The 26,893-nt window shown below is 38.5% G+C and overlaps 1 protein-coding gene across 2 annotated transcripts in view; it reads right to left on the bottom strand.

The window, feature by feature from the left end:
* The window catches only part of ppme1 (protein phosphatase methylesterase 1), a 54,468-nt gene extending 28,964 nt beyond the window's left edge, over nt 1–25,504 (bottom strand). The window contains exons 1-5 of one of the 2 annotated variants that reach the window (XM_073044034.1): nt 25,358–25,504; nt 25,202–25,283; nt 12,852–12,945; nt 11,981–12,073; nt 3,821–3,878 (exon numbers count right to left, since the gene is read on the bottom strand). In XM_073044034.1, coding sequence (XP_072900135.1) covers nt 3,821–3,878; nt 11,981–12,073; nt 12,852–12,945; nt 25,202–25,242 — 286 coding nt within the window. In that variant the 5' untranslated portion in view covers nt 25,243–25,283; nt 25,358–25,504. Of the gene's footprint in view, nt 1–3,820; nt 3,879–11,980; nt 12,074–12,851; nt 12,946–25,201 lie in introns of both variants that reach the window. The other variant, XM_073044033.1, reaches the window with a different exon arrangement.
* Between the last annotated feature and the right edge of the window lie 1,389 nt (nt 25,505–26,893).

The following is a 26,893-nucleotide window of genomic DNA, read 5'->3' as shown; positions in this document are numbered from 1 at the left end:
AAGAAATCAATTTCATTCTGTCTCTCTCATATCTGCTTTGACAATGAAACTTTCCACATAAATACCTTTTGAGATCTCTGTCCTTTTCCTGAACTATGGTTTCTTCTTCATATTGGAAGAACTCCCAATACATCTCTTCTATTTCCCGCACCTCAGCTCCTAAATCCTCCCCTCCTCCCAGAAAAAGGATAAAATTCCCCCAATCCTCTTTACCCCACCCCCACCAACCTCTACTTTAAATGGGTTATATTTTGCAATTTTCAAATCAAATACACCCTCCCATCCTCACTTCTAGTTCTTCAATGGGATTGCTTCTTTCATGATTCATTGTTCTATTCTTCCACCTCCATCAAGTATTCCAATGACACTTTCCCATTAACCACAGAGATGAAGAATCTGTCCTTCCATCCCTTTCCATCATCCAGGGATCCAAACTCTCTTTCCAGGCAAACCAACAATGCACTTGCACCACTAGTATTCTTTAATCCGGTTCTGGTGCTTTGCATCTGACACTTGAGATTTGTTTCCCACGTATTGAAAAAAAAACATAATCGGTTGACCTATTTTGTGGAGTCACAGGGGTGATCCCAAGCCTCCAGTTGCCTGTCAGTTTAATTTTCCATCCCACTCCTGTGGTGATCCACCTGCCTGTGAACCTGTGACCTCCTGCAATGTTACAAATCAGATCCTGAGTAGACTTGAGGTACAGCATCTCATCTTGTATCCTAATATTGCAGCCTTTCATACTCAGTATCAAATTCGACTATTTCAGGTTATCTGCTTACTATGTTTGTATTAGAACTGGCCTGTTCTGCTATAGATTATCCACCAACTATATTAATTTAGTTATTCTCTGTCCATTAGTACTGCCTCGTCTGCTTTTGTATTTCTTATGTCTGATTTTTTTTATTGTTTGTACTCTTCACAGATTTTACTATTTTGTGTTTTCTCTTCCTTCATTAATCTGAAACAAATAATGGCATTATTGGCTCTTCATAGTAACCCTGCTCTCACTCTATCAAATACGACATTTGACATATACATCCCTCCCCAACCACCATGCAACATGAAACTACCTCATTTTCTCTCTTTCCTAGTTATGAAGAGTCTTTGACTGAAACATTAATTCTGTTGCTCTTTTCCCATTGCTGCCTGACCTATTGAGCAATTCTAGCATTTCCCATTTTTATTTCAGCTCACTCACAACCTTGGTGTCATATTTAACTTCAAGGTTATGCATCCCAGTATCTCCAGAATTTAACACTTCCTTGACTTTTTTTTTTAAACAAAGCATTTTGCACCATCATACTTATGAAAGATTCTGCTCTCTGGAGCACAGGAGGCTACAGAGCAACCTGACAGCAACATATAAAATGATGAGCGGTATAAATAGTCTTTCTCCCAGGGTTAAAATATCAAATACCAGAGGGCATAGCATTAAGTTGAGAGGGGGAAGTTTAAGGAGATTAACAAGGTAAGATTTTTAATTCCAAATACCTGCACCCTTGGGAACCTGCTGCTAAGAAAACATGAAAGCAGATACAACAGTAACACTTAAGAGGTGTTTAATCTGGCATATGAACAGTGAGGGAATGTGGATATAGACCATATATTAGTTTAAAATGGCATCATGATTGGTACAAGACATTGTGAGCTGAAAGGCCTCTTCCTGTTCCATGTATCAAATAAACAAATAAGTAACAAACTGTTTATTTTGCAATTCAGTGTGGTAGGACAGAGGTTGGTATGATACTGTCAATGCATCCACCATACACAACGCGAATGAGTTACTCTCCCCGACTACTTATCTGTGGGAAAACACAGAAAATCAGCCAGGTATTTCATACTACTACAGGAAAATGTCATTGTGAGTTCAATACAGAAAATCACCAGATTATGAATGAATTTCATTCTTGAGAGCTGTCCATAAGCAGATTTCTCCATAAATCAGAAACATTTATTTTCTATAGCTATCCATATTTTACAACAAGCATACATACATTCTTCCATTTCCTAATAATCACCCTAACAATATCCATCATTAAACTAATTGAATATATACTGCACTGCTTCATTAATGAATAGCCTGAAACGTTACTAGCTTGAAAAATGCTTTAAAATAAAAAGAAAATTTGCATAAAATCAGATTTCTATAAACCAATTCAGCCAGGACCAACACTACAAAGTCCCAGCAGCACAACTATTGGATCTCCTGACTCGCATCTTCACAGACCTGGGCTCAAATCTTGACTTCTGATGTTGCCTCTGTAGTATTTGCACGTTGTCACTGTGATCATGCAGGTTTCTTCTGGGAACTCCAGTTTCCTTCCACATTACAAAGATGTGGATTGGCAAGTTAAATGGCCATTGTAACTTATCCCCAGTGTGCAGCGGAATGGCAAGTAGTAGAATACAGAGCAAGTTGATGAGAATGTAGGGACAATAAAAGTGGATTAGTGTAAATGGGTGCTTCATAGCTGGAACTGATTTAGTGGTGGAAAGGTCTGATTCCATGCTATGTAAATCTATGCCCTGATAAGTATCTGGAAGTATTTGCCTCCCAAGTTCTCAAATATTGCTATATACCCTAGGAGAAATAAAAAGCAACTCTAGGTTGGGATATCAAAGAGCCAAAAACACATAATTTCCCCCACTTCAACATACCTATCTTTCAAAATTCCTCCCACTGATTCATTGTGCTTTATGAATATTCTGTGCAGCCCTACGTTCTAGGAATATCAAGTCAAAATTTAGTTGTCTAACAATATTAAAGTAACTTTCTCCAAGTTTGATTGGACATAGACTACTTCAACACAAAGTTCTAAACTGCCAGAAATTTCATGATTTACTATACTTTACAACTTTATAAAGAAATAGTTCCCAAGTTACTAAGAGGACAATCTACAATAAATTGTTGGTTCAATGGCGCTTTAAAAGAAAATTCTTTGCTATAATCAAGACAATGGCTATCCAAAAATTCAGGAAGTCTGATATTTATTTTTAGGAGATAACCTATGATGTCATTTCCCCCCCCCCCATTAGCTATTTCCACAAGTCCAATAGTTTAATTTGTGCAGTTTAAAGTTACTTTGTTTTATAATATAAACAAAAGGCACAGTGCTGTCTATTTAGCTTTGCAGTCTAATTTGGAAATATGTCATAAGATACACCAAAACATCAAGAACTCCACCAATCAGAATTTGATCTTTACCTCAGCATATTACCACAAATGTGCCTCAAAATCCGGACAAATCTGGAGTTGATAACTCAGTGATTTAGCACCAACCAGTAACAGCAATTAGAAAGACAGAAGTCAAAACAATTGGAGGAGCGGGAGAAGATTCTGTAATCCACAATTAGTAACAGGAGTTTTTGGGGTCTTCTAGTATTTTGAAGGGAAATCCCAGGATATAGAAGAGTTGTATAGTGAGTGATGAAAGAGGTAGTGAGATCACAAAGTGGAAACACCAAACAGACATTCTGAGTCTTTGTAAGCACTAAGAATTATACTGAAATTTAGGGGGTGGGTGAATTGGGCAGAGAAGAAAGAAGCTAGTAATGGAGGGATATGAGAAAAAAATAATTGTTTAAAGCTAAACTTTGTGCTCCCACATTTGCTCTCTGAGAAGGGAGGGGCAGTACACATTCCTAAAAGGCATCATTCATTGTTTTCTAAAACTGATGAAACACGAATATACAACAGTTTCCTACTTTAACGAGAAAAGTAAAAGTAATTTCTTTATCAAATCTAACAACAAACATTCTTAGCAGCCAGAGTAAAATATCCCTTTTAACAGAAGTTATTGTAAAATAAACTTACCATGGCCTCGCAGGTCTACTGCCACAACCCTGCATTTAACCCGACTGATAATCATGGACTGTAGTCAAAAATAACAGATCATCTTTAAGTCATACACACTAATAAATCATATTACAATAACTCACCATATACTAATAAACATTTTCTAAAAATATTAACAATGTGAGCCTTTTATTCTAATTATTTTAAAATTTTAGCACGTATTTTTGTTGAGAAATCCTTCAGGGCAATGACGAATGACAAGGAATTTGGTTGTACCAATGTTAACAAAGTTCTAGGATAAAAATATTCATCTCCTTATACTTGTTTAATATTCCACTGTACAATCCACTCATCCATACCATCAAGCAACTCCTGCCCCATTCTTCACCTATGCTGAAAGCCCACCAGGACTGGCATGGAAGCATATTATCTTGACCCTGAAGAACTGTCTATAAAGAATACAAGAAAATAGTAAACCACCCAACTTCTCAAGCCTGCAACACGATTCAACATGAGGCCTCAACACAAGCTGTATCTGATCCCCCAATCTTCCAGAAGTTTATCGAATTCCACTTTAAACAATTCAAAACAGGAGATTTACCACCTTCTAAGAAATGTCATGTATCTCAGTTATAATTGGCTATCCCTTGAAGCAATATCCACTAGTAAAAGTATCACAATCCTTATGATTCCTTAGAATTTTACATGCTAAGATCACCCCTCATTCATCTGAACTTAAAAGAATATAGACCTAATCTGCCAAAAGGTCACGGCCCAAAACGTCAACTGTATTCTTTTCCATACATGCTGCCTGGCCTGCTGAGTTCCTCCAGCTGTTTGTTTGTGTTGCTTGGATTTCTATCATCTGCAGATTTTCTCCTGTTTATGATTAGACCTAATCTGTTTGGCTTCTCTTGATTGGATTATCCTCTCATTCCAGGAATTAGCCAGTGAATCTTTTTCTTTGGACTGTCTGCAAAGCAGTACTCCAGGAGTAGCCTCACCTACACCCTATTCAACTACAACAAAACTTCCCCATTTTTAAACTCCAGCCCCCTTTGCAATATGGCCAATTTGACATCTGCTCTCTTAAGTACTTGCTATGTTTACCTGCTATTTGTGATTTATGCACGAGGTCATTTGCAGTCCGTTTCCACTTCCCATATTAAAGATAACGATTTGGACCTTGAGAATTTACACATTAATTGATATGATGCAGATCATATTTGATCCCAAATATGTATTTAACCAAATGTCCAGAAATTCACTTCAGTAAATATCAAGTTTAATTATCATTCAACCATACACAAATACTGCCAAACGAAACAGCGTTCTTCCAGGGCAAGGTGCAAAACACAGTACCAACAGTCATACACAATACAAGGCACATACAAGAGAGCACGTTAATATACAGTGCAAAAAAATATATATATAGCCCAAGTCCCTGAATGACATGTCTTATAAATTGATGTGCATGGGTGTTATTGCCAAGAACATGCAGTTCTCAGCAATCTGCAGATGACCCTACGCATGCAGGCAATCCATCTTATCAGTCCACCGATTGAACACTGGAGGGAACAACTATGGAAGGAGCCAACCTCCAGCCCAGCATAGACACCGCTCTACACTGCCTCCGGCTCTCCTCTCCTGGACTACTGCAATAGCGAAGCTCACAGCTTGAGGCCTACTCACTACAATCAACGCCACACAGCTTTCATGAAGTCTGTCCCACCTTTAAACAAGGGAAATGGATTTGTAGCATTTTACATTATTAATGTCCAACAGGGTTTTGCGATCACAAGAGAAATGTCCAAGACAATCACTCACTGTAAAATTTTATAACGCCTTTGCATATTAACTCTGATGCCTTCCTGTAACAAGCAGTAACATGGTCCACACCAAGTTCATCTCCTCCACCAACGAGCAGCTCGCTGATGGGGTACATCTGCAGTGCTTGAAGTTCTTAATGTCTAGAATTGTCCTGCGATCTTAAAAAAGATGTTTAAAACAAAAAGACAAAAACACCTCTGGTTGGCTACCACAAGGCCGTTGTGTCTAAACACTCTGCCATCTTATCAGCAAGAAACCACGTATATTTTCTCCTTCTTTAAATTAAGAAGGTGAAGAAACCAAGTTCAGATGCCATGTCAAGACCCCTTCCCTGTCATAGAACCACGCCTCCTGACTTTCTGAATGAACCTCATGGGTTCATGGGGAACCTTGTCAACCGTGTTTACTTGTTATTGTTCAAAATTTCAAAAGAAGCAAGTGAACCCCAAAGCACCAAACTGAGAACATTCTTTAATGAACCAAATAATTAAAACTTGGGTTCTTGGTGTCTTATTTTGATAGCATTCATGGGTATCTTTACGTATGGTTACAAATCTAAACACCAAATAACAACACTGCTTGTACACCCAAATATAGTATAAAATTGCTGTCATTTATAATAACACACTCAACTAATACCAAATTTGCACAACACATGAAAGTAAACCAATTTCCACATTATACCTGTCTGCAACTGCAGTTACAGTACCAACTACAGGTTACAAACAAGAAATTCAACGAATAAACTCTTCTTGGGCTTCCAGCGGGGTACTGATTATATCGATGACAAACTCTGCCATCTTCATCAGGGATAATGCCTGGGCCTGTCTAGCCCAGTGGCATTTAGACCACTGTATTCTGTCCCTCCTGACTGATTTGTCCTCATCCAAACAGAATTCCAGTTCTTACTTAGACTGAGACCTTTGTCTTTGTTAAAATTCTTTTCCTCTAGTTTTATCTCAATGGCTTCCTTTACCAGATCGTCCCAAAAGCCAATGGCACGGCACAGTAGTTTTGTGCCGTCGAAGTCAACCCTATGGCCATTGCAAATGTTCTGCCACTGCTGATATCTCGAGATAACCTAAACAGATAGACCTCCTGTGTTCCTTGATGTGTGCTTCCAGCATATGTCCTGTCTGGCCAATATATGCTGTTCTGCATTCACAGGGAATCCTGTAAGTGCCAACAATCATGAGCCCCAGGTCATCTTTGACCCGCACAAGCTGTGATTTGAGCTTCCTTATAGGTTTGTGGATGGTATTAACCCAGTGATTTTTCAGGATCCTGGCGATCCTTCCAGAAACCATGGAAATATAGGGAAGACAGGCGGTAGCGATGGGTTCCTCCTTGTTGCTAGGCTCCCTGGTTTTTCTGTCAGACCTTTTAAGAAATTCAACCTCTGAATGTGGATGACTGAGAGGAATCTCCAAAATTTGCAATACAAATCCTGCAACATCTGAAGCCATAACCTCACACTAGTCTGAGCAGATTAATTGTTGGGCTTAAGCATATTTCTTCTTTCTTCCAAGATGAAAGATGTTAAAATACCTCTGTAACACTCACGTTCAATGTTGCAACCAAATAATTTTAGCATTAGGCAGACAGCCCCAAATGTTATGTGAACAACAATTCACAAATCTCAAATCGGATATGTAATGAACCCATCTGTCACTATTTTTGTGGCAGAATAGGTGAAGACTTTGTAAAAATCTCATGAGAACACACACTAGTCCTCAGCAGTTGAAAGATATTGACAGCCAGCTTTAAGTTACTGGCTGTCAACATCTTGGAGAATCTGTCATGGGCCCAACACACTGATGCAATTATGAAGAAGAAACATCAGCAGTTCTACTTCACAAGGAGTTTGAAGGGATTTGAAATGTCACCAAAGACCCTTGCAAATTTCAATAGCTATTTGGTGAAGAGCGTCCTGACTGGTGCATCACAGTCTGGTATGGAGGTTGCAATACAGAGGATTGCAAGAGGCTGCAGAGGGTTAAACTAGCCTCCCCACCATTGCCGATGCTTTAAGATGATGACATCCATCCCTAAGGACCCTCACTATCAAGGGTATCTCTTTTCATGTTACTTCCAACAGAAGGACAGGAGCTTGAAGACCCACACTCAACAATTCAAAAGCAGCTTCTTCCCCTCTGCTATCAGATTTCTGAATTGCTCATGAATCCATGAACATTTCCGCAGTATTCCTTTTATGTACTATTCGTATTGTAATTTATAATCTTACGTCTTGCACTGCGGCCACAAAACAACAAACTGTACATCACTTAAGACAGTGATAATAAACCTCATTCTGAAAAGTCCGAAGAGAAACCAGAGTGGATCAAATTTTGATTAGAAAATGGATACTGTTCCAATTATATACTAATTTAATTTTTTTCTTCAATATAGTGAAAGAGATAAAACACACTATTTATACTTTGCTTTTAAGTATCTAATATTCAAATCGAATTACATGAGATTGCAAATTAATCTAGGGAAGTAACCACTGGGAGATGATAAGAGTTGAAAAAGAAATACTTATTTTAAAATCATAAAGTGTTTGTAAATCCAATTCTAACTAAAGAATTCAGAATGACAAAAAAAGTAAAATGGTTTTATAAACATTTTAGAATGTAGACATCTCTCAAGTATTAAAACAAGATTTCATTACACATGTTCCTTGATCATTGACTGACAAAATCATCTTCAGGATGCAGAAAATGATGAATATGCAACTCGGAGAGTTGATTATAATTTTAGGGTCCTATCTGTTAAGCAGCATGGAAACAGGCTCCTCAACCAATGCCAACCAAATGCCTGTCTACACTAATCCCAATTGCCTGCATTTGACCCATATTCCTCTAAATCTTTACTATCCATGTAGCACTGTAACTGCATCTGCCTCAACGGCTTCCTCTGGCAGCTTGTTTCATCATCCACTGTGTAAAAAAAATGCCCTTCATCTATCCCTCTCAATTTAAATCTACAACTTCTAGTTTCAGATTCCTGTCCCCTGGGAAAGTGACCAACCCTCATTATCTACCTTATCTAGACCCTCATTTTATATACGTTTATCAGGTAACCTCTCAGCCTTCTACGCTCCAGGGAAAACTCCCAGCCTATCCAATTTCTCCTAATAACTCAAGTCTTCCAGTCCTTGCAACATACTTCTGAATCTTTTCTGCACCTTTTCTAGTTTAATGACATCCATTTTTGGGCTTTAACTCATACCTGCCAACTCACACAAAGCAAGCATCAATAGGAGACTGAAGTGGTCACAGTTGTAGAATTTGAAAGCGACTGCAAAATTAAAATTTATTCTTTGTTTCTATAATCAAGGAAAATATTATAACCTCAAATCTTTAACTCACAGTGAAAGAATCAAAACATCATAGAATGGCTACAGGCAGGTAGCCATTCAACCCATCACCTTAGAACAACTTTGCTGCAAAAACCAGCTCTTTCTTTGCAGCCTTGCAATTTTTTAAATCCAATTTCATATACTCATTCAAATTCCTCTAAGGCCACAATGAAACCTGCCTCCATCACATCAGCAACCAGTGTATTTCAGGGTCCATAAACACATATCACAATTTCTTTATCCATCTTGTTCTTACTTTGTCAACCTCCAATTGTCTACTTTATTCAGTGCCCTTACTATTTTGTATACTTCCATTATATGTTACCTCAGCTTGCTCTTCTCTAAAGTATCCTCTGTAATGCCTTCAAAAGGTTTCTAAAATGCAGAGACCAGAATTAAAGGCAATGCTTTTAGCTGAAGTCAGGCCAATATGTTTTTTTATAAATGTTCAGCATAACTTCCATGCTTTTATATAGCATGTTTCTATTAATAAAATCCCAAATTTTGCCTGATTAACAGGTTTCTCAACCTATGCACTTAACATCCTACACCCTTTATAGAAGAAATCCTTCATTCTTCCTTACAAAATTAGTCACATCACATTGTGCTTCACAGACAATCCGTGACTCATTTCACCAGTCTATTTACATCTTGCTGCAACTCATCACTGTTCTCTTCAGAGTTCACATTACTGCCAAGATTGGTTGCATCCACAAATTTCGAAAGGCACAGCCATTTCCCACCCCTTTTTTTTACATGTGGAAATCAATTTTTTAATTGATCTTACACAATTTTCTGTGAAAAAGAGACATCACAAAAAGAACAATATTTTATTTAAACCCACAGCACCTTACTTAGGTAAGCTGAATTTAATAGGAAATAATTAATGCATAATGAATCACTTTCTCAACTTGTTTTAACAAACCAATGGAAAACTTTTACAAGTAAAACTTAACAATGATACCTCAGAGACACAAGAAATTTCATATACTGTAATCTAGTGCAAAAACAAACTGATATAGAACTTCAAGCTCAAAACATTGACCATCCCTCGGCCTCAAATGATGCTGCCTGATCCACCAAGTTCCTCCAACAATTGTTAACTATAATAGTTTACATTGCACAAAATGTTGGGGGAACTCAGCGGGTCAGGCAGCATCTATGGAAAAGAGTAAACAGTCAATGTTTTGGGCAGAGACCTTTCATCAGGACTGGAAGAAAAAGTCCTGAAGAAGGTACTCAGCCCAAACGTTGACTGTTTACTCTTTTCCATAGATGCTACCTGGCCTGCAGAGTTCTTCCAGCATTTTGTGATTTTGTGTGTGTTGCTTGGATTTCCAGCATCTGCAGATTTTCTCATATTTGTGATAATAGCTTACATGTTCAGATTCAGATTATTGTCATTTAAAAACCACAAATGCAATGCAGTTAAAAAATGAGACAACGTTCCTCCAGAATGATATCACAAAAACACATGACAAAACAGACTACACCAGAAAATCCACATAACGTTTGGCAATCCCCAATCCAGAGTCCGGAGAGGCTGCTGCGTATTAATATCGCGCTACCATCTTAGTGCGTTCCCCGGAAAGGAGCTCCAATCCCACCAGACAAACAAAACCAAAAACTAAAGCTACAAGACCTGCACAAAATCACATATTTACAACATACAGTTACAACAGTGCAAATAATCGCAGAATTGATTTAAAAAAAGACACAGTAAAAATGGGCACAGTAAAAATAGTCCAAAGATGTTAAAAGACTATAAGTTCGAAAGAAACCATCACACAGTTTCCACAAGTCCTCAGGGTCCCCGATTGACTCGTCATCCCACGCCGGCGGCAGAAGGGAATACCCCCGCTATGGACTTCCACGGCACCGCCAGACTCAGCCTCGCAGACGCAGCACACACTGAAAGCGACCTGACAGCAGCGGACTCCGTCCATCGAACCTCCGAGCCTCCGACCACCCTCTTCGAGCACCATCCTCTGCCAAGCGTATTATGACGGCCCCGCAACGGCCATTGGCAACGTGACCCCGAGGACTGGGGGCCTGTTCTTCCCAGCAGAGACCTGGACCTCACAGCAGCAGCAATGAAGAAGGTCTGCCTGGAGATTTTCAGATGTTCCTCAGTGCTCCCACGTCCATTTTCAACCAATTATTGATTGCGCACATAATTGATTTTCAACCAATTATGACTGCGCACAGCACTCCACTTCACAAATAACAGATAATCAGCTCTGGAGTGGCCGCTGCAAGCTGCGTCGTGCTGCCATCTTGGATCTTTCAAAGGCAGAGAGATGGTCAACGTTTTGAGCTGAAGCTCTGTATCAGTTTGTTTTTGCACTAGATTACAGTATATGAAGTTCACACTCATATTCAAAGCACATTCTCTCCTTTCTCATCGACGCAAATTACTCATGAAATTACTTATTACTTAAACGTTGTTAAACTTAAAAACATAAAAGTCAAAGTAGAATTATACTAATCTACTCCATCAAGTTTGGTCAGCATTCAAAAAGACTGCAGCTGACCCTGCCTCATGTCCACGTTTCCATCTGATTCTTTTATCCTTCTCACTGCCTCATGAGTCAGAGAACCCATTAGTAAAAAGTAAAGAGAAATGCTAGGCAAGCCCAAGGCCAGTTCATGACAACAGAATGAGCAAGTTATCTATTGACACTTATTTTTATTACTAATAAAGAATAGCCATTGTAGTAGATAAGAGAGACATGACATGCCAGTGTATTTCATCCTAGCATTCTGGATAAGACTAAGACTTATTCTTGCTCTGGCATAAATGCACAAGGATCAGAAATGAGCAAATGAGAAACGAATCTAACATGAATGGGATCACAGAATTTACCAATGTAATGTTAGACGGTCATCATCCTATTTTTATCTCAGTAGTGAATCATTATAGACAGACATTTAGTAAAATTAATTTTGAATAGGCTGTACGTCTGTTAAAATTTGCAATTACTTACAGAGAAAACTGCCCACGAGAGGGCTGAATGGCCTCCTCCATGTAATAACAAAAGGACAGGCCCATCAGATCCACTTTTATATATTCGAAAAGAGTACAAGTAGTTAAGGTTTACATGCAAAATATAAAAATGCACTTAAGGGTTTAACAATCACGTAAATATTCTGTGAACATGACAAGATTAAAATCAACTTATTCCTTTCACAATGAAATTTGGATCCTCAATAGCATTAGAAACTTGCTTTAATACAGTAATTAATTTACACATATTGTGAGATGTTTGATTAACTGAAATATAAAATTAGCAGATGAAGGATAGATCAGGGAAGTGTGCAGATCATAGAAAATTTAGGAACTTTTGAGCAAGGAGAGAAAATCATCTGTACCCAAAAGATTAAAAATGTTGGTCAATGGAAACAAGCCATAATTTCAAGGTCTTATTAAGTATTGTCTTTATATCAAAAAAAGCTGGAATATAAAAGTGAAACATACTGTGTGCTACATACTTTCTAGAATACTACATTCAGTTCTGCTCTTGGCATAAAACATAAAAATTATATTAAATTCTTATACTATATATAGAATATATAAATATTAAATACGAATGATCAAAGAATTATCTAAAAGACGAACAATATCAAGGATAGGGAAGAGTTAAAACACATCCTCTGGTGGAACATTACAGAAGTTCGAACTAACTTCTTTAGAGAAATTTTATGCTAATAGTTTCAAAGTTTTCAAAAGTTATGGGACACAAAAGTGTAGAAATGCAACCAATAAGCAAAACAGAATTCCTCATCAAGCCAAACTTGCGTTACAAAATTAGAAACAGCACAGGTATTGCCTAATGCACTGGAATTTACAAAGGATATATCTTTACTTGTTCCTCTTGTAACTATGATATCTTCCATGGTTTCAAAATAATGGTTCCAGGGCACAGGTGAAAAATCCCGTTTTCTTCCAGGGCTAAAAGGAAAAGGAACACGAAAATGAGTTAAGATAGCCTTCAACACTATCTATGATTTTAGAACATATTTAATCCATCAGGAAACCAAGACATTTTAGATCCATATAATTTTAAATTATTTTAGCAACATAGTGAGAAAGGTAATTTAGGAGTGCTTCCCAGATAACAGAAACTCATAAAAAAGTGACTTTGTTACAGAGTAATTAAAGCAGAAAACTGCAGATGCTGAAAATCTAAAACAAAGCCAAAGTAATGGAAACTCTCAGGTCAAGCAGCAGCAAATGAGGGAGAAACAGTTCAGGTTAAGGGCCCTTCATCAGTATTGGTAAAATAAAAAGTTAGAGATGAGACTGGAAAAGGGAGGAAGAACAACAGAGTAAGAGAAACCCCAAGCTTCCAAAAAAAAAGTTATTTGAATTCTCTATTCCACATCCATTCTGATTTCTGTCTGCAGCCACCTGATGAATGGCATCACATTGTGCCAAATTGCAGGAAATCACATTTTTCTGTCTCCCTTCACAGATGAGCCCTTATGTTTTGTTTCAAGTTGTTTTCTCTTCTACCTCACAACTGTTGAAATGAAACCATACCCTTAATAGCATAGGCCTGCACTTCTATTACAGATACATACACCCTCTATTCTCTCCATTGTTCCTCCTCTCTGCAACTTAAACCACACTTATTTTCTCAGTTTTTCAATTCTGATGAAGGGTCCTCAGCCTGAAAAGGTGAAACTACAACAGGATCAATGTTGAACCTGCTGTTCTCATCACTGACACTGCTTAACCTGCTGAGTATTTCCAGCATTCTCTATTTTTGGTTGTTACATGTTACCTTCCACAATCAGAATGGCATCAAATTTCAAAGTCCAAAGTAAGTTTGTTATCAAAGTACATATACTGTATGTCACCAAATACAACCCTGAAATTCGCTTTCTTGTGGGCAAACACAGTAAATCCAAAAAACAACAGAATCCATGAATAACTGCACCGAACAGGATGAACAAACAACAAATGTGCAAAAAACAAACTATGCAAATACAAAATAAATAAATCAATCAATCAATCAATAAGCAATAAATATTGAGAATGTGTTAAGAAGAGTCCTTGAAAGGGAGTCCATGGGCTGTCAGAACAGTTCAGAGTTGGGGTGAGCTAAGTTATCCCCTTTGGTTCAAGAGCTGAATGGTTGAGGAGTATTAACTGCTCCTGAACCTGGTGGTGTCAGTACCTTCTCCTGTACCTTCTTCCCAATGGCAGCAGTGAGAAGGAGCAAGTCCTGGGTGGTGGGGGTCCTTGATGATGGGTTGTTACTATCCTGCGACAGCGCTCTATATAGATCTGCTCAATGGAGGGGAGGGCATTACCCATGATGGACTGGGCCATATCCACTACTTTTTGTTGGATTTTCCATTCAAGGGCATTGATGTTTCCATACCACGCCGTATTGCAACCAGTCAATATACTCACTAGCACATATCTATACAGGTTTATCAAAGTCTTAGATGTCACGCAGAACCTTCACAAACTTCTAAGGACATAGAGGTTTTCTTCATAACAGCACTTAATTGCTTGGCTCAGGACAGATCCTCGGAACTGAAAACACTGAGGAATTGCTGATCCTCTCCACCCATGATCCCCCAATGAGTACCGGCTCATAGACCCTCCAGTTTCCTCCGCCTGAAGTCAATAATCAGCTCCTTGGTCTTACTGACACTAAGAGGTTGTTGTTGTGGCACCATTCAGCCCAATTTTTAATCTCCCTCCTATATGCTGATTTATCACCACCTTTGATTTGGCCAGCGGTAGTGATGTCATCAGCAAACTTAAATATGGCATTGAAGTTGTGTTTAGCCTCAAGAGTCATAAGTATAAAGTGAGTAGAGAAGAGGCTAAGCACACAGCCTTGTGGTGCACGTGTGCTGATGGGGATTGTGGAGAAGTTGATTCAAACTGACTGGGGTCTGCAAGTGAAGAGATCAAGAATGCAATTGCGCAAGGAGGTACAGAGGCCAAGGGCTTGAAGCTTATTGATTAGTTCTGAGGGGATGGTGGTACTGAAAGCTGAGCTGTAGTCAATAAAGAGCATCATTATGTTGCTTCTTTGCCATCTTGATGTTCCAGGGTTGAGTGAAGAGCCAACAAAATGGACCTGTTGTGATGGTAGGCAAACTGGAGTGGCTCCAAAATCACTTCAAAAGCAGGAGTTGATATGTTTCAACACCAACTTAACAAATCACTTCATCAAAGTGGATGTAAGTACTACTGGATGATAGTCATTGAGGGAGGTTACCACATTCTTTTTAGGCATTGGTATAATTGAAGCTGGCTTAAAGGAGTTGAGTACCTCAGACTGCTGAAGCAAGAGGTTACAGATATTGGTGAACACTCCAGCCAGATGTTCAACACAGGGCTTCAGTACTCAGCCTGATACTTTATGTGGGTTCAACCTCCTAAAGGATATTCTAACGTTGACTTCACTGACTGAAATCACAAGGTCATTATGGACTGTGGGAGTTTGTGAAAGCTCCTCATATTTTAATGGTCAAAGCAAGCATAGAAGGGCATTGAGCTCATCTGGGAGTGATGCCTTGTTGTCAGTTATGTTGCTTGGTTTCACTTTGTAAGAGGTAACAGCATTCAAGCCCTCCACAGCTGTTGAGTAACCTTCATTGATTCAAGTTTTATCCAGAATTGCCACTTTGCACAGCTATGGGTTCCGGAGATCGTACCTGGACCTCTTGTATCGTACTTGGTTGCCAGACCTGAATACTACTGATCTGGCCCTCAGTGGATTGTGGATCTCATGGTTCATCCAAGGCTTCTGGTTGGGGAAGACTCTGAATGATTTTGTGGGGTCATACTCGTCTATCACTATTTTTATAAAGCCCATGACAACCATGGTGTATTCATTCAGCTCCTTTGATGAATCCTTGAACACAGGCCCAGTCCACTGACTGGAAGCAATCCCACAGCCGCTCCTCTAACTCCCAACACCACCTATTTGTTGTCCTCATCTCTGAAGCCTTGCTCTTTCGCTTCTGCCTACATGCAAATAGGAGGAGACAGCCAAGTGATCAGATTTACGGAAGTGCGGTCTAGACATGGAACAGTAGGCATTCCTAATCATTGTATGGTAGTGGTCGAGTATGTTGGGACCACTGGTGCTGCAGATTATACACTGATGATAATTGGGCAGAGATTACTTCAGAAAAGCCTGACTGAAGTCCCAAACTATGATTTGGAATGCATTGGGCTGGGCTGTTTTGGTGATGGGAGCATACAAAATCTTACGTGCCTGATTAATGTCAGCTTTTGGCAGTATGTAAAGAATCACAGAGAGGACTCACTTGGTACCAGGGAAGTAGGTACAATTTTTGTTCATTACATATCTACACCAACTGAAAACGTTTTAATTTAATGTAATTTGTCAGAGGTTGGAGTACTGGTAGCGGGGAATGATGAGGAAAGAAAGGAGGAAAAGTTAATATATCAAAAACCTAAATACAGCCTTTTCATATACTTCTCCTATTTACAAAAACATAATTAACATCGGCTGAAATTATACAGATTTAACAATGTATAAAGCATAAAGCACCCATGTAGATTAAGGATAATGCAAATGTATACAGAAGTCTGATGCTGCAATGCACTAGCTTCCTTCAGTGGAGAAAACATTAAACAATATAGCCAGTGGACTGTGATGAAGACCACAATGAAATCAAGTTATGAAAAACAATATGGGCAAAACATTAAAAAGACAGTATTATGGGGAAATCATGACTACTCACTTAATAAGGTAGTATAATGAAATAAAAATCAATTAATAAGACAGCTTATTATATAAAAATTGTTTTGAATGGCATAATAATGGGAAAATGCTGGAATTTATCAGCATCTCAGCCAACATTGGCATTAGTGGGGGCTGTGCAGAGGGGTAGAGGGTTAGCTAGTTAAATATTTTAGGTGAATAGTCTCACATAAGAATTCCTTAAGTTACATAAATAGTTTTCATTTTTTCCATTCCAATTTCCTTGTTCTTGACACTATCAAAGACATTATTTTCCTTCTCTGTGTTCCTTCCCACTCAGATTATTTTACTCTTTAACCTGTAACCTCTGTCACAAGATGCACTAAGTAATTCCAGCATCTGCAATATTTTGCTCTTGCATTGTTATTTGGCATTAGACTCAATGGGTCAGCATACAATCCATTCAATTCTACTTCTACCAACTGCAGAGAATTGTCTTTCTCCTGCTAATCATAAACACCCCATTCAGAGTTGATAGATTTACTCTCAACTATCTTCTGCAAGATTCATATTGCTAGAATAACATTTCCCTTAGCTTAGCTTAGAGAAGCTGACCAAAGGGTTGAATTAGAAATTAAAACAAAATTGTCCTTACTTGGATTGAGGTACACTGTTTGGAAGAGTACCTGTCATCTTGATGGCATCATGACTGAACCCAGACCACACCAGAAATACTACTGGGTGTCATTTCACCTAGCAAGCAGTTTATTGAAGGTGAACGAACAGAGTGAATTTGACTGCCTTTTTGAATAGAAAAATACTTTGTAAAATGAATTCTAAGTATTTAATCAAATATATTATCAGCATCAATCTAGGTGAAGTTCTCTACGAAATACACGTCAAAGAAATAGTATTTTCCCACCAAATAATTTCAAGAAATATATATCCATTTAAAACCAGCTACATCTCCATCCCCTCACCCCAAACAGATCCAATTGTTAAATTTCTCCTTGAAAACTAGCTTTCTGATCAAAATGATTTAAAACACAATGTAAAACCATGTGGGATGACAAAACGAGTGGGTGGTGGCCTTTGTTCCAAGGCTCGGCACTTGGTTTTGTGCTTTGAAATTGCATATAATTTTGTGAAGAATACAGTTACAGGTTCAGTAAGCACAAAAATCCCATGCAGTCAATTTAAATGGCAAAAAAAACACGTGTCTTAAAAGCAAACCTCAGTTTAAGTTAAATACAAATAATGGTCAGAAAATGTCTAATACTGCTAAGATTCCATAATTATACTGTAGCAAGCCACACAAGAGACAGAAGAATAAAGCAACATTTATGATGATTTGCTTGATGTAACTACCATAAACTTCTAATAATAAGCTATTGACTATTCAGAAAGCTCACTCATTTGGTACTCGATTCACCAAGAAATGCTTGCTCCCTTTCAACATACCGCACCCTGGTTCCCACATTCCCTTCTGACCTGCTGTGGCATTTCTACTCCCTGACTTGCCACAGTCTCATTTCATGTACTCTTCCTTAATGGATTCACCAACAATTTTTTTTAAAAACTGTCTAACATCTAAATAAATGTTTTGGGTATAATTATTCAGAAATTCTACAGGGCTGGCACCAAAATCCCAAGTGTACAAGATTATCAGAGTTTGATAGTAGGTAGACTGTATGCAGAGAATGGAATCAAATTCAGTGCAAGTTGAACAATGCACAGAACCAACTCTAGAACATAAAACTTTTCCTTCTCATTGTTAGTCTCTTGAAAAACTGTGCATAATTTATATTGATGCTTTCTCTTGTGAATGCTGCTCTCTGATGCTATGTGCCTATGATTTTCATTGCACCTGTGCATAGATGTACAATAAACTTAACTCTTGACTTTAAAATGAGGTTTTGAGGCATCATTAGTTCTTTTATGAAGACAATTTTAGGTTTTCATTTCAAATTAGAAAACATCACCCCACACTCAAAGAACAAGTCCTACCTTTCCCTCCACTTATCTTCTCATTTAAATCCCTCTCCAATCGTAACTTCTCCCAAGAATTTCTTCAAAATATGCTGCACATTTGTTTTTCCACTGAGTCTATGCTCTCAATTCCATTACAGATATTTCCAATGCGTCATTCAATTGTTAGGCTCCATTGCTTTTTGTCTTGATTTAGATTTTATTATTCTGTACTTTCATCCTAAAACTCTTTACAAAGGTAGAAAAAATGCCATTTAATCCAGGGAACATTGCAGCTAATTTGAGAATAGTAAGGCCCCACAAACAGAAAAGAAAATTGAAGTTATTTGCATCAACTGATAAGGGATAAACGTCATGCAGGACATTGGAAAAACTTCAAGTTCTTCAAATCTACCTTTTTAAGTTTGCAGTAAATAAAAGTCCTATCTTCTGCATCAGTTAATGGATGCAATTCATTATGCAAGATTTCAAATAGTAAGTGCTTGAATCTCCAATTGGTTGCCAATATTTTAGAAGGTTATCAATGAAAATAAAAATCAATAAAATACTATTCATGCTTGAAACACTGGGCAAGTCTGTTAGCGTCAGTGGATAAAAGGCATGCTGCATGCTTCCAGCATATTCTATTTTTATTCCTGTCAATAGAAACAATTTCCCCTTATTTGCCCTATCAAAATCCTCTATGACTTTGAGTGCCTATATTAAATTTCCACTTTATCTATTTAGTCTTTCCATGTAACTGAAGTCCATCACTTAACAAATATCCTCTGTGCCTTCTTCAATTCGCTGACATGTTTCAGAAAACGTGATTAGAATTGGAATCACTTCTAATTTTATTCATGTTTTGAGAGAAAGAATGATTTAAATACTGAGCAGCAAAAGGGAGGTTGACTACAGCCTGTGTGCCAAATGAGTTCTGACTGAATAATGTACCTCATGCGATATGTTTTAAGCTGTCAGCTGGCATTTTTGAATGCAGTGTTATCATTAGTATTCCAGTAAAGCATTGAATGGATGAAAATTGCATACTGCTTGAACTGTGGAAAAACACTGAGTTCAATTATAGATTTCATTATTTCATATCTGCACTTCTGCCTAAAACATTATTTTAGTACAAGTGTAGGTAGAGAACTATTCTGTGCAGATCTACTACTAGGACTGGTACCATTAAAACTAATGTAAGGTACTACATTCCAAGTATATCACAAGATCATAGTTGAACACAGTTTAGGTAGGCCTTTTCTAAAGTACTAAAGCTTCCAAAAAAAATGGAACAATAAGTGGTTCATCTCATTGCAGATCTTCCTTTTTATGGATTATGTTAAACATAGGTTAAAGTAATCCCAAATTTAGAATCTGCTTTCCTGAACAGGACAGTGCAGACCCTTCGGCCTAAGATATTGTGCTGACCTTTTAATCTACTCTAAATTCAAGCTAACCAGAGGGTAAATCTCCTCTGCATCCTCTCTAAAGCTTTCACATCCTTCTTATAATGAGACGACCAGAACTAAACACAATACTCCAAGTTGGTTTAACCAAAGTTTTTTTTCCAGAACTGCAGCCATTACTCTGTGGCTCTTGAACTCAAGCCCCTGACTAATAAAGGCTAACATACCATGTGCCTTCTTAACCACTCCATCAACTTATGTAGCAACTCCCGAATACTAATAATCTAAAGTTCAAAGTGACTTCATTATCGAAGTACATATATGTGATCATATACAACCCTGAGGTTCATTTTTCTTGCAGGCATTCACAATAAATACTAAAAACATAATAAAATCAATGAAAGAACTGCATCCAACAGAATGGACAAACAACAAATGTGCAAAAGATAACAAACTGTGCAAGCATAAAAAGAAAAAAAAGTAAGCAATAAATATTGAAAACATGAGATGAAGTGTCCTTGAAAGTTAGTCCACAGGTTGTGGGAACAGTTCAGTGATGGGGTGAGGGAAGTTTAGTGAAATTATTCCCTCTGGTTCAAGAGTCATATGGTTAATAACTGCTCCTGAACCTGGTGGTGTGGGTCCTAAGGCTCCTGTATCTTCTTCCTGATGGCAGGAGTGAGAAGAGAGCATGGCCTGGATAGTGGGAACCCTTGATGATAGATGCTGCTTTCTCATGACAGTGCTCTGTGTTGATGTACTCAATGTTGGAGAGGGCTCTACAGGGCTGCATCCACTACTTTTTGTCCCCTTTTCCATTCAAGGGCATTGTTGTTTCCATACCAGGCCATGATGTAACCAGTCAATATACTCTCCACCACACATCTACAGAAGTTGTCAAAGTTTTAGACGTCATGCTAAATCTTTGCAAACATGCAGGAAAGTGGAGAAGCTGCCATGCTTTCTTCATAATGGCTTTTATGTGCTCGTCCCAGGACAGATTCTCTGAAATGACAGCACCAAAGAATTTAAAGTTGCTGACCCTCTCCACTTCTAATTCCCCCAATGAGTACTGGCTCATGGACCTCTAGTTCCTTCCTCCAGAAGTTAAAAATCAGCTCCTTGGTCTTGCTGACATTTTGTGAGAGGTTGTTGCTGCGGCACCATTCAGCCAGATTTTCAATCTCCCTTCTATATGCTGATTCGCCGCAATCTTTGATTTAGCCAATGATAATGGTGTCTTCAGCAAACTTAAATATGGCATTGGAGCTGTGCTTAGCATAAGTCATAAGTATAAAGCCAGTAGAAAAGGGGACTAAGCCTTGTGGTGCAGCTGTGCTGATGGAAACTGTGGAGAAGATGTTGTTGCCAATCCAAACTGACTGCGGTCCGCAAGTGAGGAAATCAAGGATCCAGTTGCACAAGGAGGTATTGAAGCCTAGATCTTGGAGCTTTTAAATTATTAGTTGAGGGGATGACAGTATTGAATGCCCAGCTGTAGTCAATGAACAGCATCCTGATGCTGCTTCTTCACCATCCAGATGTTCCAGCATTGAGTGAAGAGCCAATGAAATGGCATCTGCTAGGGACCTGTTGTAATGGTAGGCAAATTGGAACAGACCCAAGTCATTCCTCAGGCAGGAATTGATATGTTTCAACACCAACCTCTCAAAGCACTTCAAACATTGGATGCAAGTGCAAATGTATGATAGTCACTGAAGCAGGTTACCATGCTCTTCTTAGGCACCGGTATAATTGAAGCCTGCTTGAAAAGATGGGTTCAAACTGCCGAGGTCCTGCCATTAACCTTGTTCTCTGCCTTCAAGTTCGACCTTCCAAAGTGTGTTACTTTTATATTTTTCTGGATTAAACACCATCTGCCACTACTCAGCCCAGCTCTGCATTCTAGCAATATTCCATTCTAACCTATGACAAACTTCTACACCATCCACAACATCACCAACCTTTGTGTCATTTGCGAAATTGTTAACCCACCCTTCCACTTCTTCATCCAAGTCATTTATAATAAACAAATCACAAAGAGCAGGGGTTAGATCCCTGTGGAACAGACATTGAGACAGAATATGCTCCATTGACTACCACCCTTTGTCTTCAGCGGCCAAGATAATTCAGAATCTACACAGCCAAGTTTCCACTGATCCCATGCTTCCTGACTTTTTGAATTAACCTATTGAAAATCTATATAAAATCCATATACACCATATCTACTGCTCCACCTTCAATTTGTTTTGTCAGTTCCTCAAAGAATTCAATCTTGCTTGAAAGGCCCTGGAGATTTATTTGTCCTGATGTTTTTCAAAAGTTGCAGCACATTCTTTTTCTTAATGTCAACATTTTCCAGCATATTAGCCTGTTATACGTAATTCTCACATTCATCAAGGTCCCTCTCACTGTTGAATACTGACATAAAGTATTTATTAAGGATTTCCTTTACCTCCTCCAAATCCAGGCGCGTTTAATCTTTTATCCCTGATCAGTCCTACCCTCACTCTAGTCATCCTCCTGAGGTACGTGTAGAACACATTGCAGTTTTCCTTGCCTACTCATCGAGCCCTTCTTATGCTTCCTTCTAACTCCCCTAAGTCCTTTCTTAAGCACCTTCTGGGCTACCTTACAACTTTCAAGAGCCATGTCTGATCCTTGGTTCCTAAACCCGTTTCCCTCTTCCTCTTAACTAGATGTTTACTTCTTCTGTCAACCATGGTTCCTTCATCCTACCATCCTTTCCCTACCAAAATGGGACACATCTATCCAGAATCCCATTCAAGTGCTCCCTAAACAATCTCCACATTTTCATTGTAGATTTCCCCGAGTACATCCATTCCCAATTTATGCTCCAATGATCCTGCCTAATAATACAATTCCCCTTCCTCTAACTACTTTACCACACAGTCCAAGACTATGGTAAAGGTCAGGGAATTGTGCTCTGAAATGCTTACCAACTGAGAGATCTGTCACTTGACCAAGCTCATTGCCTAGTACTAGATCCAGTATGGTCAGCCTGTCCACATAGAGTCAGAAATCCTTCCTGGACACACCTAAAAACGCCCCAACTAAACTTTTTTTTTTGGACCAAGGAGGTGCTAGTCAATACTAGGTAATTTGAAATCACCCATGACATCAACCCTGTTATTTTCGCACCTTTCCAAAATCTACCTCCTGATTTGCTTCTCAGTGTCTCTGCTGCTATTCGGGCGGCGAGGTCTACAGAATACTCCCAATACATTGATTTCTCTTTTCCTGTTTCTGACTTCCATCAACACTGACTCAGTAGACACTCACTCCACAATGTCCTCCATTCCTGCAGCGGTGATATTATCCCTGATTAGTAATCCCATTTGCCCCACCTCTTTTACCTATATCCCTGTCTCTTTTGAAACATCTAAACTCCAGAACATCCAGCAGCCATTACTGCTCTTAGAACCGCCACGTCCCTGGAATGGCCACAAAGTTGTAGCTCCAAGTCTTGACGCAGGCTCTAAATTCATCACCCTTGTTCCTGATACTTATCACATCAAATGAAATACATTTCAACCCAACTATTAATGTTCTATCTGCTGCCTATCCTTCCTTACAGTCTCTCTACACGTTGCATTGCCTTTACATCAACTGCTCCATCATCTGACCCATCACTTTGGTGTACATCTCCCCACCAATTTAGTTAAAACTCTTCCCAACAGCTTTATCAAAGCCATTGAAAAGTACATCAGTTCCTCTTGAGTTCAGATGTAACCCATCTCTTTCATCCAGATCATGCCTTCCTCAGAAGAGATCCCAATGATGCACCAATCTGAAAATCTTGCCTCTTGTACCAATTCTTCAGCTACACATTTATCTGCCATTTTATCCCTATTTTTACCTCAGTGGTGCATGGCACAGCAATTACTACCCTTGTGGTCCTGCTTTTTAGTTTCCTACCTTCTCCTTATAATCACTCTTCAGGACCTCATACTTTTTCTTACCTATGTCAATGGTACCAAGTGTACTACAACTTCTAGCTACTCTCCCTCCCCCTTAAGAATGCTGTGGACTTGATCTGTGACATTCCTGCCCCCTGGCATCTGGGAGGCAAGATACCATCAGTCAGTCTCAGTCATGTCCAAAGAACCACCTGTCTGTTCCCCTAACAACTGAATTCCCTATCTCTACCCCCCCCCCCCCCCTTCCCCATCAGAGCCAGAGACCTAGTCGATGTGGTTTTCCCCTGGCAGGTTGTCCACCACAACAGCATCTAAAGTGTACGAATAGTACAACATAGATTCAAAATCAAATATTTTTCCACAAAATTCACATTCAACCAAAAGATCCTGTATGAGAAATATCAAGGTAAAACTAATCTCATATGGGATAATCATTAAAAAGGTCTACTTTGTAACATAGAAACAGTGTAAAATAGATATTTCAAATTGAGTAAATATAGTGCAATATGAAACTTGAAATGTTTGTGATGCCAGATGATGCAAATCCAAAAACAAGCTGTTTGTATAAGAAAAAGAGAAGCTTTTGCTTGAATGGAAAAACCTTTGAATTTGACTCACATGGGCTCCGCAGTTTGAAGTCGACAAATAAACACAGAGAAAGCACAATAAAATTCAATGGCTAGTGTACCAAGACTGGCCATATGGGTAAATCAAAGCAGAAGAAATTGTTCAGACATAATCAGGTCTAATGTTCCAAACGTAACTGGGTAAGCCCTTGCTCGCTACTGTCCAATCTCAAATCGCATGATTTGGAGTGGTTTATGTTTTCCACTTCCATTTAACAATTTAAAACATCATCATATGTTGTTTTAAAAAGAAAACACGCATTAGTATGCTGGAAACACTGAGATGCATATTACAAATGAAGACGAGTATCAATAGATGACATTAACTTAAACGCACTGTCCTTTACACCCGTTTCTATTGAAGGTATGTGTTGAATTGAAACTCTATTAAAATTGTTGCTATTTGCTCGAAATTTTTGATTATCAAATCAAACAAGCTACAAAATTATTCTTATGTTTTCCTGATTTAAAATCTCATTCACACTGAATGGGGAGAAAGTCTGTCAGAAAACAAAATTAAAAATCAAGGTCTCGATTTTAGAAGCTTATGTAGGCACTTACCCCATCCTCATTTTAGACCCCGTTTGAAGACCTGGCCGCATCGTTGGTCGCGGAGGCAATTTGCTCAAGAACAACTCTTTCTCTAAAGAAGACATGTTTTCAGATGCATGAAGCAAAAAACATAAGTTAATGATCGACCCGTTTATTGTGACTTACTAAGAAGTGACTGCTCCCCTTGTACATATAAACTACATAAGGTGCTAGAATGATAATTAGCATAAGAATTTAAGTATGTATAGTTTAAATCCCTTCTCTATTCCTGAAGATGGCCTACACTTCCGATAGGAAGGCGGTTATAGCTTATTAGCTTCGATGTCGGGACTTGTAGTCTTATTGGTCCCGTTCGTGAGCCTATGGACCTTACGTCATCAAATAAAACTACAATCCCCATGAAACCGTTCGCTGACTTACGTAATGGTTGGCGGGGATCGGCTAGGCTTTCTGGACAGTGTAGTTTTACCGTGTGTTCCGACGCGCCGTTGTTAACATTACCAATTTAAATTTTTAGACACAAAAAGTAGAGACTCTAGGCCAGTGGTTCCCAAACATTTTTGGATTACCGCCCCTTTAGCTTCTAGACCACATCCCCAGAGACCCCGCTCCTTTTCCAGCCATTGCATAGAACTATACAGAATTTTGATAACGGTGAAAGAAAATAGGAACTGCAAATTCAAAGCAGTGACAAATAATTGAAAAAATATTCGAATCTATTTAAAGCTACAAATAATTATAGTAAAACACTTTTCATCAACAATTTTAGTGTGTACTTTAGTTTCCAACTATTCATTACTTCATTGCTTTTTCACCTTTCAATGAGACAGATGGGGTTAGTGTAGTGATGATAACAGCTTCACAGCAGTCTCAGATCCCCATGCTTCGTAATTTGCAATCTTTTTGTTGCTTTTAAAGAAGTTGGGTGACTGCACTATAATCGTGCTCCACTAAGTATGACATTGGAAAGTCAATAAAGAACACCTTGACTTCTTTCCACAATTAAGAGATTTCTTTTTGCAACCATAAGTCTTGATTTGATCTTTGACCTTCAGATCAGTATCAGTTCTTCCTCCATCCTTATTATAAATGCTCAGAAATGGATTTATTACCCATTCTGGAATTTGGATCAAGAGGAATTATGAAATCTCTCTGACCTGTCTTTACGCATCTCACCCAGGTGGGTGCCATATAGTTGAAGGTCATCATCTGGTATTCTTTCTTTCTCTTCCAATTCAGAGGCTCAAAAATTGGAAAAGGTCACTACGGCCATTGTTGCACTTAAATAGGGTTAACTTGGACAGAAATGCGGAGACAATTGATTTGACTTTGATAGGATTCACATAATTTCCTTGCAATTGAAGATTGATTTTATTATATCTGCGAATATTTCTGACAAATTAGCAATGTCATGCACAATATTCTTGAGTTGATTACTGAATTCAACTCTTCAATCAGTTTCAAAAAGCACATAAAAGCACCTCAGGCAGTTTCCTTTTCAAAGTAAATCTGACTTCTGTGTGCAACGAAATTGAAATAGAGGGAAGAAACCAATTTGGTAGATTGAGCTTATGCTGGCTATCTACAAAAATATTCCAATACTTTCCCCCACAGCCCCACAATATTTCTTCCTACTTTAAGTATCTTATCATTTCCCTTTTCCAATCAGTTATTGAATTTGCTTCTACCACACTTTCAACA

Source organism: Hemitrygon akajei, chromosome 4 (genome assembly GCF_048418815.1).
Source record: "Hemitrygon akajei chromosome 4, sHemAka1.3, whole genome shotgun sequence".
Lineage (NCBI taxonomy): Eukaryota > Metazoa > Chordata > Chondrichthyes > Myliobatiformes > Dasyatidae > Hemitrygon > Hemitrygon akajei.
This window is presented reverse-complemented; position numbering and strand designations above follow the sequence as displayed.